This window comes from Mobula birostris, chromosome 15, assembly GCF_030028105.1.
Source record: "Mobula birostris isolate sMobBir1 chromosome 15, sMobBir1.hap1, whole genome shotgun sequence".
Classification (NCBI taxonomy): domain Eukaryota; kingdom Metazoa; phylum Chordata; class Chondrichthyes; order Myliobatiformes; family Myliobatidae; genus Mobula; species Mobula birostris.
Genome location: NC_092384.1, coordinates 45860759 through 45873230, shown reverse-complemented (window position 1 = coordinate 45873230; position 12472 = coordinate 45860759). Strand labels below are relative to the sequence as shown.

Sequence of the window (12472 nt, the reverse complement as noted above, 5' to 3'; positions counted from 1 at the left end):
AGCTGTTGGAGAGGGTTTAAACTAATTTGGCAGCGGGATGGGAATCGGGATGAAGGGACTCAGGATAGGACGGATGGTAAAAAAGCAAAGATAGCATGCAGTCAGACTGTCAGGAAGGGCAGGCAGATGATAGGACAGAATTGCAGCCAGTAGGATGAGTATCAGTGCTTTAGGATGCAAATCAAAAGAGGAAGCAAATACAGTACTCAGTGTTTTATCTCAAGACAGAGAGTATAAGAAATAAGGTGGATGATCTTGTTGCACTTTTACAGGTTGTCGGGTATGATGTTGTGGCCATCACTGAATTGTGGCTGAACGATGGTTGTCGTTGGGAGTTGAATGCCCAAGGCTAAACATTGTATTGGAGGGATAGGAAGGTACAAACCCCATTTCCAGAAAAGTTGGGATATTTTCCAAAACGCAATAAAAACAAAAATCTGTGATATGTTAATTCATGTGAACCTTTATTTAACTGACAAAAGTACAAAGAAAAGATTTTCAATAGTTTTACTGACCAACTTAATTGTATTTTGTAAACATACACAAATTTAGAATTTGATGGCTGCAACACACTCAACAGAAGTTGGGACAGAGGCATGCTTACCATTGTGTTACATCACCTTTCCTTTTAATAACACTTTTTAATCGTTTTGGAACTGAGGGTACTAATTGTAGTAGATTTGTAATTGGAAATTTTGTCCATTCTTGCTTGATATAAGACTTCAGCTTCTCAACAGTCCATGGTCTCCGTTGTCTGATTCTCCTCTTCATGATGTGCCATACATTTTCAATAGGAGATAGATCTGGACTGGCAGCAGGCCAGTCGAGCACACGCACTCTGTGTCTACAAAGCCAAGCTGTTGTAGCCCGTGCAGAATGTGATCTGGCATTGTCCTGTTGAAATAAGCATGGACGTCCCGGGAAGAGACGTCGCCTTGATGGCAACATATGTCTCTCTAAAATCCTAATATACGCCTCAGAGTCAATGGTACCTTCACATACATGCAACTCACCCATGCCGCGGGCACTGATGCACCCCCATACCATCACAGATGCTGGCTTTTGCACCTTTCGCTGATAACAATCTGGATGGTCGTTTTCATCTTTGGCACGGAGAACTCAAAGCCCGTTTTTTCCGAAAACTAGCTGAAATGTGGACTCATCTGACCACAGCACACGGTTCCACAGTCTTTCAGTCTATCTGGAATGAGCTCGGGCCCAGAGAACTTGCCGGTGTTTCTGCATAGAGTTGATGTATGGCTTCCTCCTTGCGTAATACAGTTTCAAGTTACATCTCTGGATGCAGCGACGGACTGTGTTGAGTGACAATGGTTTTCCGAAGTACTCCCGATCTCGCGTTGAGAAATGTTCCTTTTGAACTGACTAACAATTCTCTCATGAATTTTGGCACAAAGGGGTGAGCCACAACCCATCCTTGCTTGCAAAGACTGAGCCTTTGATGGATGCTACTGTTATACCCAGTTGTGATACCTCACCTGCTACCAATTAGCCTGCTTATTGTGGAGTCTTCCAAACCGGTGTTACTTGAATATTCTGTGCACTTTTCAATCTTATTTTAACTCTGTCCCAACTTTTGTTGAGTGTGTTGCAGCCATCAAATTCTAAATTTGTGTATATTTACAAAATACAATTAAGTTGGTCAGTAAAACTATTGAAAATCTTTTCTTTGCAATTTTGTCAGTTAAATAAAGGTTCATGTGAATTAACATATCACAGATTTTTGTTTTTATTGCATTTTGGAAAATATCCCAACTTTTCTGGAAATGGGGTTTGTAGTTAGAGGGGGTGGAGTGGCTCTGCTGTGAAGAATGGCATTAAATTATTTGGAAGATGTGACATAGGATCAGATGATGTTGAGTTAAGAAACTGCAAGGGTAAAAGAACCCAGATGGCAGTTATATACAGGCCTCCAAACAGTAGCTGGGATGTGGACTATAAATTGCAACAGGAAATAGAAAAAGTGTGTTTAAAAAGAGGAATGTTATGATAGACATGGGAGATCTTAACATGCAGGTAGTTCGGGAGAATCAGGTTGGTAATGGATTTCAAAAGGGTGAATTTGTTGAATGCCTATGAGATGGTTTTTTTGGAGCAGCTTGTTGTTGAGCCTACTAGGGGATCTGTCACCCGTTCCAGATGAACTATACCCTGGGATTCTGAAAGAAGTAGTGGTAGAGATTGTAGAAGCATTAGTAATGATCTTTCAAGAATCATTGGACTCTGCCGTGGTTCCAGAGGACTGGAAAATTGCAAATATCATTCCACCCTTTAAGAAAGGAGGAAAGCAGCAGAAAGGAAATTGTAGACCATTTAGCCTGACTTCACTGGTTGGGAAGATGTTGGAGTAAATTGTTAAGGATGAGGTTATGGATTACCTGGAGACATAGGACAAAGTCAGCATGGTTTCCTTAAGGGAAAATCTTGCCTGATGAACCTGTTTCAGTTCTTTGAGGAGATTACAAGTAGATAAAGGGGATGTAATAGATGTTGTATATTTGGACTTTCAGAAGGCCTTTGACAAGGCGCCACACATGAGGCTACCTACCAAGTGAAGAGCTCATGTATTAGAGGAAGGTTACTAGCATGGTTAGAGCATTGGCTGATTGGTAGAGGGCAGCGAGTGGGAATAAAAGGATTGTTTTCTGGTTGGTCGCCAGTGACTAGTGGTGTTCTGCAGGGGGTCAGTGTTGGGACCACTTCTTTTTTTGCTGCAGAACATGGCTTTGTTGCCAAGTTTGCAGGTGATATGAAGGTTGGTGAAGGGGCAGGTAGTGTTGTGGAAACAGGAAGGATGCAGAAGGGCTTAGACAGATTAGGAGAATGGGCAAGAAAGTGGCAGATGAAATACAGTCTTGAAAAATGCATGGTCATGTGCTTTGACAGAAGAAGTAAATGCGCAGAATATTTTCTAAGTGGAGAGAAAATGCAAAAAACTGAGGTGCAGAGGGACTTCGGAAATTTTGTGCATGATTCCCTAAATGTTAATTTGCAGGTTGAGTCTGTGGCGAGGAAGGCAAATGTGATGTTTGCATTCATTTCAAGAGGACTAGAATATAAAAGCCAGAATGTAATGTTGAAACTATGTAAAGCACTGGTGAGGCCTCACTTGGAGTATTGTCAGTAGTCTTGGGCCCCTTATCCTAGAAAGGATGTGCTGAAACTGGAGAGGGTTCAAAGGAGCATCACGAAAATGATTCAGCGATTGAATGGTTGTCATATGAAGAGCTCTGACGGCTCTGGGCCTGTATTCTCTAGTATTCAAAAGAATGAGGGATGACCTTGTTGAAAAGTTAAAGGCCTTGATAGAGTGGAAGTGGAGAGGATTTTCCTGTGGTGGGAGAGTCTAAAACCAGAGGACACAGCCTCAGAATAGAGGGGCATCCTTTTAGAATGGAGGTGAAAAGGAATTTCTTTAGCCAGGGAGTGGTGAATCTGTGGAATTCTTTGCCACAGGCAGTCGTGGAGGCCAAGTCTTTATGTATATTCAAGGCAGAGGTTGATAGATTCTTGATTGGTCAGTGCATGAAGGGATACTGGGAGAAGGCAGGAGATTGGGGCTGACAGAAAAATTAGATCAGCTATGGTGAAATGGCAGAGCATTCTTGATGGGCCAAATAGCCTAATTCTGCTACTACAGTGCACATAAAAAGTATTTACCCCTCTTTGAAAGTCTTCATATTTTATTGTTTTATAACATTGAATCACTGTAGATTTAATTTGGCTTTTTTGACACTGATCAACAGAAAAAGGCACTTCCATGTCAAAGTGAGAACAGATCTTTACAAAGTGATCTAAACTAATTACAAATAGAAAACACAAAATAATTGATTGCATTAGCAGTCACTCTCCTGCCCCCTTAATATGACACACCAAATCATCACTGGTGCAGCCAATTGGTTTTAGAAGTCACACAATTGGTTAAATGGAGATCACCGTGTTCAGTCAAGGTGTTTCATTTCATTGTAGTAAAAATACACCTGTATCTGGAAGGTCCAACTGCTGGTGAGTCAGTATCCTGACAAAAACTACACCGTGAAGACAAAAGAACACTTCAAGCAACTCTGTGAAAAGGTTATGCAAAAGCAGAAGCCAGGAGATGGATACAAGAAAATTTCCAAGTCACTGATTATCCCTTGGAGTACAGTTAAATCAATCATTAAGAAATGGAAAGAATATGATACAGCTGTAAATCTGCCTATGGCAGACCGTCCTCAAAAACTGAGAGACTGCAATTTTTCCCCATTCTCGCAGTGTCCAGATGTGCAAAACCGATAGAGGCCTATCCACACAGAATCATGGCTGTAATTGCTGCCAATGGTGCTGCTACTAAATACTGACTTGAAGGGGGTGAATACTCAATCATTTTGTGTTTTATATTTGTAATTTATTTCGATCACTTTGTAGAGATCTGTTTTCACTTTGACATGAAAGACTCTTTTTCTGCTGATCAGTGTCCCAAAAAAAGCCAAATTAAATCCACTGTGATTCAATGTCGTAAGACAGTAAAACATGAAATCTTCCGGGGGTGGGGGGGGTGCCTACTTTCTATAGGCATTATACATCTTGTAATCTAACGGAATCGCAGTCATATTTTCTATCTGTCTTTGGCAACAGTTAATAAGTAATTGAAAGATAAAACACTGTGGTGCCTACAACAAGTGTTCTTTCATGGGATATAACTATTTGTTATATCCCCTGGATTCTGAAGTACATTGCTATATAAAATAATCAGGTTAATAAAAAGACTCCATTCGGTTCTGGATAGAGAACTTGGGAGCTTATTCATGCTGAAATACTGTAAAGATTTACCAAAGTGAAAACAAACCTAGTTTGTGTCATCTCTCCTAATGATCTGATGAGACCACATTATTATTTAATAACCTTCCTTTGAAGTGGCCTGGAGACTTTTACCACATCAGTGGTTCTAGAAGTTCCAAGTTATCATTTATGAATTGTTTATGAAAGTGGTTAATAGGTTACATTACAAAGATTTGCTTGTATTCCCTTGATATGAAATCTCCTGCAAGATATGCAGAGGAAGAAACACAGACTGAGTGAAACCAGGAAGCACTAAATTCATGGATTAGTGGAAATCTAGAAAAATTCTTCTCTGAAAAGAATCGTCCCATATTTCAGCTAAGTTAACATTGGAGGTCAACAGATTAGTCTTAATATATGAACACTAACGGATGCAGAACATAGTTGAGAAACAAATCTAAATACCTGACACAAGGATTGATTCACATGTTTGTTATCTTTAACTCACTTAACTACCACAAAGGTATAAAGCTGCTGTTATCGTGGGAACCCAAATTAGTTACATTTAAAATGATGGCTAAACCCAGAGTAAATGGAGGCTAATGTGAATACATAATCATAATACAGAATGCCAAAGGAACTGCATTTCATTTTGTTCTCTCTTTTCACTTGTTCAGAGTGTGGAGATTCTGAAGATTCTCGAAACTGTACCCACTCAAGTAACGGAAATAGACAATGTATATGGAGTAAATGCCATTCGGAAACCAGTGCTTGTAAATGTCAAAAAGAAATGTAAGCTGTTTCTTATTGTTAAGCAGATAATTTGTCCTAGGCAGCAGCTTAGCTAATAGATTTTATTAAGTCACTTGTTGACTTGTGTAGTCTTGTTGCTGATGTTATATATGGCAGTTGTATCCCTGTATGAACTACTGAAAGAATTAGAGGTTTCCAAGGCAAGAAGTTCTCATTTGTTACTGCCTTATCAAGTGGAGTTGGACTGTACTGCAAAAAAGATTCAGTAGGGGTGGGGGTGGGCAGACCTTATTTCCACGTTTGCCTGATATAGTTAAAAATTATTTCTTTTCTTTTCCTTTCCAGCTGATATACTTAAGAAGCTAGAAGCAGCTGATGATTCAGACAGTAAAAGAACACAGCTGACACGATCCATAAATCAATTTGATAAGTAAGTAAAATGCAAATATAAGATGTGTACAGTAAATTAGGACTGAGTGATATTGATCATTTTCAAGATGTTGTTTCTTTAAGTGTAAACTTAAGGATGTATTTCAAATGGAGGATGTGGATTGGACAATTCAAAGATAAAGGCAAGCTGCTTCAGCTTGAAATGAAGCAGTCCAAATCGGTGATCGCTGACTTTACTTATTCTTATTTGACTGGTTCCTGAGCTAGTAGGCTCATTTTATCCCAAGTTATAATTATGATCAAAATTGTAATGTTAAGCCAATTAAAATAGTGTTTGTTTGGAATTACCTGAAGTATGCAGATCTTGTTGCAACACCATCAAATTTCAGCATAGTGTCCATTCTGTTTAAAAGAGATAAAATCCAATTGATTTTCAACTGGTGATTCAGCACACAATTTAGGTGCACACTCAACCTTATCTTTACATCCTGTTTATACATGTAACAGAGTATGCCACACCTTAGATCATCTGCAGTTTATTACTAAATCAATTAAATTTGTTTTAGAGTATTGAGGTTAATTTGCTAACATTTTAAATGAACTTCTGGCACTAAAATGCAATATAAAACACATACAGTCAATTAGCAACAGTTAAATGTTTGAGGTAGTTAAGAAACCATGGATTAAGGATGAAATTAATTCGATGATGAGAGAGGATGTAGAGAGAGAAGCGGTCAGTGGGGAGGTAGTGGTTAGATTTTGTACTGCAATGACAAAAACACAATGATATTGTGGAAGTTGTTTCTTAGTAGCAGCTTAGAAGTGGTATTAAATATGAATGCAGAGATTTAATAGTGCAAAGCAAAAACAGAGAATGTTAATATGCAATGTTAACATCCAAAATGTCTGGTGTAAGCAGATTATCTTGGTTTATTGAATTAGTAAATTTCTTGAATGTTTAACAGCAATATAACTCAGAAACAAAATTATTAAATTTAGTAATGAGTCATATTTAGTTAACCATCTAATGCTATGCGAACATTTGTGGGCAGCAAACATATAAACTGAATTAGGTATGGTGTTTTAAGAGAGAAACGCGAAGCGACGAAGTCATAGTAAAATTGACTTCAGTGGCATGTGACGGAAGTAGTCAGAGATTACTAGGAAAATCTAACAAGAAGTTTTCAAAACAACTGCCAGAATCTGACATTATAGGGGACTAGTCTGTGTCCCTGAGGAAAAGTGATCTTCTTTCCAGAACTAAGCTACAAGCAACTAGGATATAAAGAACAAAAAAAGACTTGCGTGGAAAGTCAAAAACCACTGCAGATCTTGGCAAATGGGAGGGATACGGAAAGAAAAGAAAGTTGATAAAACTGCCAGAAACACAATGAAAAGGATATCACACAGACCAAAAAATGTAAAGATGTATGAGGAAGTAGGGAGTGGTCAAGACCAACAATGTTCTCTTGATGGCTGGTAATAGTAATATGAAATTACAGCCATAATCAATAATTACTTTGCACACCCATTCACAGCAAAACAAGGACAGTGAGGTGCACTTCCCAGAAAAGCTAATAGTTAATTGGATTTAACTGAAAGCAAGACAACATGTCTGATGTAAGCTGTTTGTCCAAATCTTCGTTGATCTTGAAGAACCTCATTTAAGCTACATTCTTTCTGCTTAATGGCTAAATCTCTGCATTCTTGCAGTTTATTATTTCTCTGAAACATAATAGTGAAGAGGTCTACTGCCCTCTTGATTGTGACTGAACATTGCCTCCTCTTGAAAAATGCCTCATTTGTCATATAGTTTAAGAAAGGCAGAAATTAAAGTTTAAATGCAATCTACCTGGTGGATTTGTTTGTAAACTGTCTGATAGGAATCTCTATTTGATTAGATACTTGGATTTAAATTATAATGGGCAAATTTTGGTCGTTGTGGTTTAATTAAGTAGCTTTGTGGCAAACATCCACTCACTTCAGTGCTTTCAGTCAATTAGTCCATTAATGTGTAGTGGTCCCATTGCACTCTCTTACAAGGAGCTTGAAATGCACTGGAGGAGGTTGGATTTTCTAACCTCTCCACAGGGTGGATTTCATACTGTAAGGAGCAAAGTTGAGCTTCCTGGAGTGATCCCAGATGAAGAACTTGGGAACACACTGTGCAGTAAAAAATCTAACTGTGATAATGTGCTATGTTCCCTAATTTACACAATGTGTTGCGTTCCCTAATTTACATAATGTGTGTCCACATATTGTTTTGTAGGAATGAGAACTTTTTTGGATTAAGTATTTCTGTTTTGTTCTGCACATGACTTTTTAAACTCTACAAAAGTAATCTTCTTTTAGATCCAGGAATTTAAGAAAGACTATTACAAGAGATAAAAGTATCCCTAAATTTGATGAACAATTAATCCATCAGGTAAGAAACCTTGTAAACAAGAAACCAAATAATATATCATAATGTCCATGGTGCCTCATTTATTCTTGTACAATTACTCATTAGTCTAACTATTACGTCCCAGGAATCTTGTAAACTGCCTGTAAGCGAAATATATTTATTGGAAAGCAGAAATTTTATGATGCTGGACATCAAAGATAAAAATAGAAAATGCTCAAGTACTCAGTAGGTCAGGCAGCAGCTGTTGAAAGGGAAGAAACAATCTTTCTTGTCATTCTTTTAACAGAAAAGCAAAATCAAATTACAGTCTTGATTAATCTTGGATTGCAGTAAAACCAAACAATGGTGCTTGTCTTCTAAACACTTTTAAAAATTGATGTGCTATACTGTTCTTCCTTCCCCACGTCATTCTGTCTGCCAGCTCTTTTGCTTACACAATTAACATGTCCACATTTTTGCAGGCCCTTTACAATCTTTCAATGGCTTTCTGTCCATCTACACATTGTAAATAAAAACGGAACTCTGGATCTGTTCTACTTAACTCCTCATCCAAATCATTAATATATTTTATATCTTGAAACCTCAGTACTGATCCCTATGGTGAGCCACCAGTAATAGTCCTCACACCTGAAATAAATCCATTTAGTTTAGCTGATTTGCTTTTTCTCCTGAGTTAATACTCTAACTAAGCTAATATTAAACCTCCAACTCAAATAGTTAACACGAGGAATTCTGCAGATGCTGGAAATAGTTATCTTGTTTGGCAGCTTATTGAATCCATTTTGAATCTCCTACTTACAGCAGCTATATTGTAAAGTGATTGTTATATTTGTTTTACACTATTTCCCTTTAAGTCATAATTCTCTTAATTTATAAATGCTAGGTATCTCTGATCTAATGATATTTTAAACTAATATTTCACAGTACTGTACCTTTATATCTGTTTAATCAGCTTCAACTCTTATCATAAGTTTAAACTGAATTTATAAGTAATGTATTTAAATACAAACATTACGATCACATTTCCTATTTAGTGATTCGTCTGAGACTATTAAGACATGACTGAAAGTAACTTTACCTGTTTGATTTTGAATGTAATAGGAAACTGTCACTTTATTAATTCAGTTTTCCAGATTCATTTGTCCACTGTATGAATTTCAATAGCCATAACTTCCTTTCATATAGCACTTTAATTACAGAACTCTCCTTCATTGTCTTAATGAATATACTTCCAACAATATACCTGCTGTTAGGGGCAGTTATCTATTTCCAACAGGTTTGTGTCTTGATCCTGAAGGGTCTTAGCCCAAACATTCCTCCCCCATAGACGCTGCCTGACCTGATGAGTTCTACTAGCATTTTGTGTTTGTTCATTTGAATTTCCAGCATCTGTAGCATCTCTTGTGTTTAATAAATTTAAGTCTTGCCTATATCCATACTGTTTCTATGTCTTGTTTATTTGAGAGATGATCCTTCCTCTCTGTTATTAGACTGTTTTCAGAACTGCTCAATCTTTTTCTGTGTAATTTTAAAACAAACTATCCTAGTATATTTTGGTTCAGACTTTGGAAACCATACAATCATATCTGTGTAATTGCTATTAAAACTATTTGTGTCTCTTTGCACCATTCATTTATTCATTGTGCTTCAAATGCTTCACACTTTTAGGTAAAACAATCCCAATTTTTCTTTCTTAGTGCTTCATCGCCCCAAGAGTTGACATTATTCATTGATAACTGTCTCTTCCTTTTGCACTCTACTTACAAATTGCTCCATAGACTCTTAGATTTGAATGTGCCCTGTTTCAATCCCAATCCCACCTCTAATTTAAATCTCTTCTACTATTTTGGTTGTGATTGGCCAGACCAGTTTTGCCTTTCACAATTACCATTGTCCAAACCTGCACAGATTTTGGTCCTCTATCATGTACCAGAACCTGATGAATCCACCTTCTTGAGCATTATACAATGGATGATGCTTAGCAATGTTCTGATCTAATAATTTATGTGTGAGCTGCACCCAAATTGTTTAGTGAAACAGTAGAGCTACTGTGATCTCAACACCAATCTTTTAACAATACTTTTGTATTTGCCTTTATTGCCAACTTGGATTTGGTGTTATTTTAAAATGAAGCAAAATGACTTAAGAACATAACTTTATTTTAATAAATCATTAATTTTCTAACTAAATCATGTAGACCCTATGTTTCTCTTCTAACAGTTGGCGATCAAGACTTTTGACAAAACAACATTAAAACAAGTCGAAACGGAAGATCACAGTGGATCATCACTTCCTATTTCTGAAGCTGAACATGAAACTGAGAGAGAAAGGCTAACTATGACTATTGGCAAAACTGGTTACCCAAGCAAGAGACACACAAGTTTGTCTGATAAAGTGGATGATGTTAATGGCAACAATGAATTTGTGGAAAAATTTGGAGAATTTTGTAATCACTCAGAAGATTTTGAAATGACTCAAGATGCAAAGATAGACAACCACAACAATTCAACTTTTCCTGAAATTAAAAAATAAGAGGTGCTTCAGAAAAGAAACATAAGACAACTAATGTGGATTTCAGCAGTATTCAAAAGAAATGCACCTCCTTTAATCTTCTAAACACTTCAAAGCTGAAGCCTTGGATAAAGATTAACACAATTCGAGGAAAAACACTTCCACAATGAGGTCACAAAGGGAAAAGCACTTCAGACCAAAAGGGTAAAGGTATTGCAGTAGCAATATTTTATTTTGCACTTGAATAGGGAAATGGAGCTTCATCAATAAGCTGCTATGTAGTATTCCATGCTATCTGTATTGTGCATATGTATATAAAAATGATTCACTCCCAATTATTGATAGTGTTTTTAACTTTAAGACTTGAACATATCAAAAGTGTATTTTTTAAACTCTTGCCAATCTTCCTGTCGAGGTTGTTTCTCTTGTGTCTGTTTTTGAAGGGAACTTTCTATAACTATATGTGCCTTATATTTAATTTATAAATGTGTGTAAGCAATGTGACTGAAAAAATACATATTCAAAATAAAATTTAATTTTTTACTCTCCCCACCCCCACTTCAGTGAGGTTTTAAGGATAGATAGTGTAAGTCAAGACTAATGTACTGATAGGTGTCCCTGAATCATAAATTCAGGTCACTTCTCTAAAGACCTATTTGTTTTGACTTTTTAAATGGTAACAGCTAATGACTCACTTTATCAAAACAGTTTTCTCGATATATATCTATCTATAGATAAATTCAAGCTAGCTTTATACAATCTTTCACATGTTACTGGCACGTATCAAGGTACATTTGTAAATGTCTCAATGTACAAGATTTCACTTTTAAAATTGTAATAAGATTGTTCACATTTTAATGTTTTTTACATCTACCTAGGTTTTAAAAACAAATATATTTAACTTATCATAACTTAAAAACAGTGAAAGGAAATGCATTGTTTTTAAAGGGGAAGATAAAGCCTTTATAAATTATTTTGTGCTGGATGTTCAAGAAAATCCTAATATCATTTAGAAATTATAACATGTAGGCAAAAATTTGAAATTATTTTAATATCTTCCAATTTGCAACAGAGGTATGATTACCTCTAAGTAATCATTATTGATTAATTAGCTGGGATACCCAAAGATTTTGTTGGTATCTACAAATAAGTTATGGGGAAAAACCCTGAACATGGTGATGCTCAAAATGAAATGGAACTATTGAGAAAGTATTTTTGTTTATGGGATTATTAGAAATCTGCAAAGCATTGTGGGAAGTTATAAAATGAAAGGTTGTCAATCTTCCTTTCAAAAGGCAACATTTCTCTGTATTAAACTGCTTTCACCATTTGTTTTTCCTGTTCATCAAACTTATGCTGTCCCTAAGTCTGTTACTATTCTCTGTATCTAATTTTAGTATCATTGCATCTGCAAACTTTGTAATTATACTCTTCATATCCAAGTTCAAGCCATTAGTATCACAGTGAATACTTGTTGCCCAAAGCATGAGTATTTGAACAGTACATCCATTGACAGTACCCTCCAGAATGGGAAGAAAAAAATCATTTAGTGTTTTGCTTACAACACACATCAAAGTTGCTGGTGAACGCTGCAGGCCAGGCAGCATCTCTTGGAAGAGGTACAGTCGATGTTTC

At 36.6% G+C, this 12472-nt stretch overlaps 1 protein-coding gene across 4 annotated transcripts in view; it reads left to right on the top strand.

Annotated features, from left to right (window-relative positions):
• Positions 1–11385, top strand: part of ankrd27 (ankyrin repeat domain 27 (VPS9 domain)) — a 104293-nt gene extending 92908 nt beyond the window's left edge. For 3 of the 4 annotated variants that reach the window (XM_072279704.1, XM_072279703.1, XM_072279706.1), the window contains 4 exons: positions 5457–5571; positions 5878–5962; positions 8275–8347; positions 10547–11385. In XM_072279704.1, coding sequence (XP_072135805.1) covers positions 5457–5571; positions 5878–5962; positions 8275–8347; positions 10547–10858 — 585 coding nt within the window. In that variant the 3' untranslated portion in view covers positions 10859–11385. Of the gene's footprint in view, positions 1–5456; positions 5572–5877; positions 5963–8274; positions 8348–10523 lie in introns of all 4 variants that reach the window. The other variant, XM_072279705.1, reaches the window with a different exon arrangement.
• The last annotated feature ends 1087 nt before the right edge of the window (positions 11386–12472 follow it).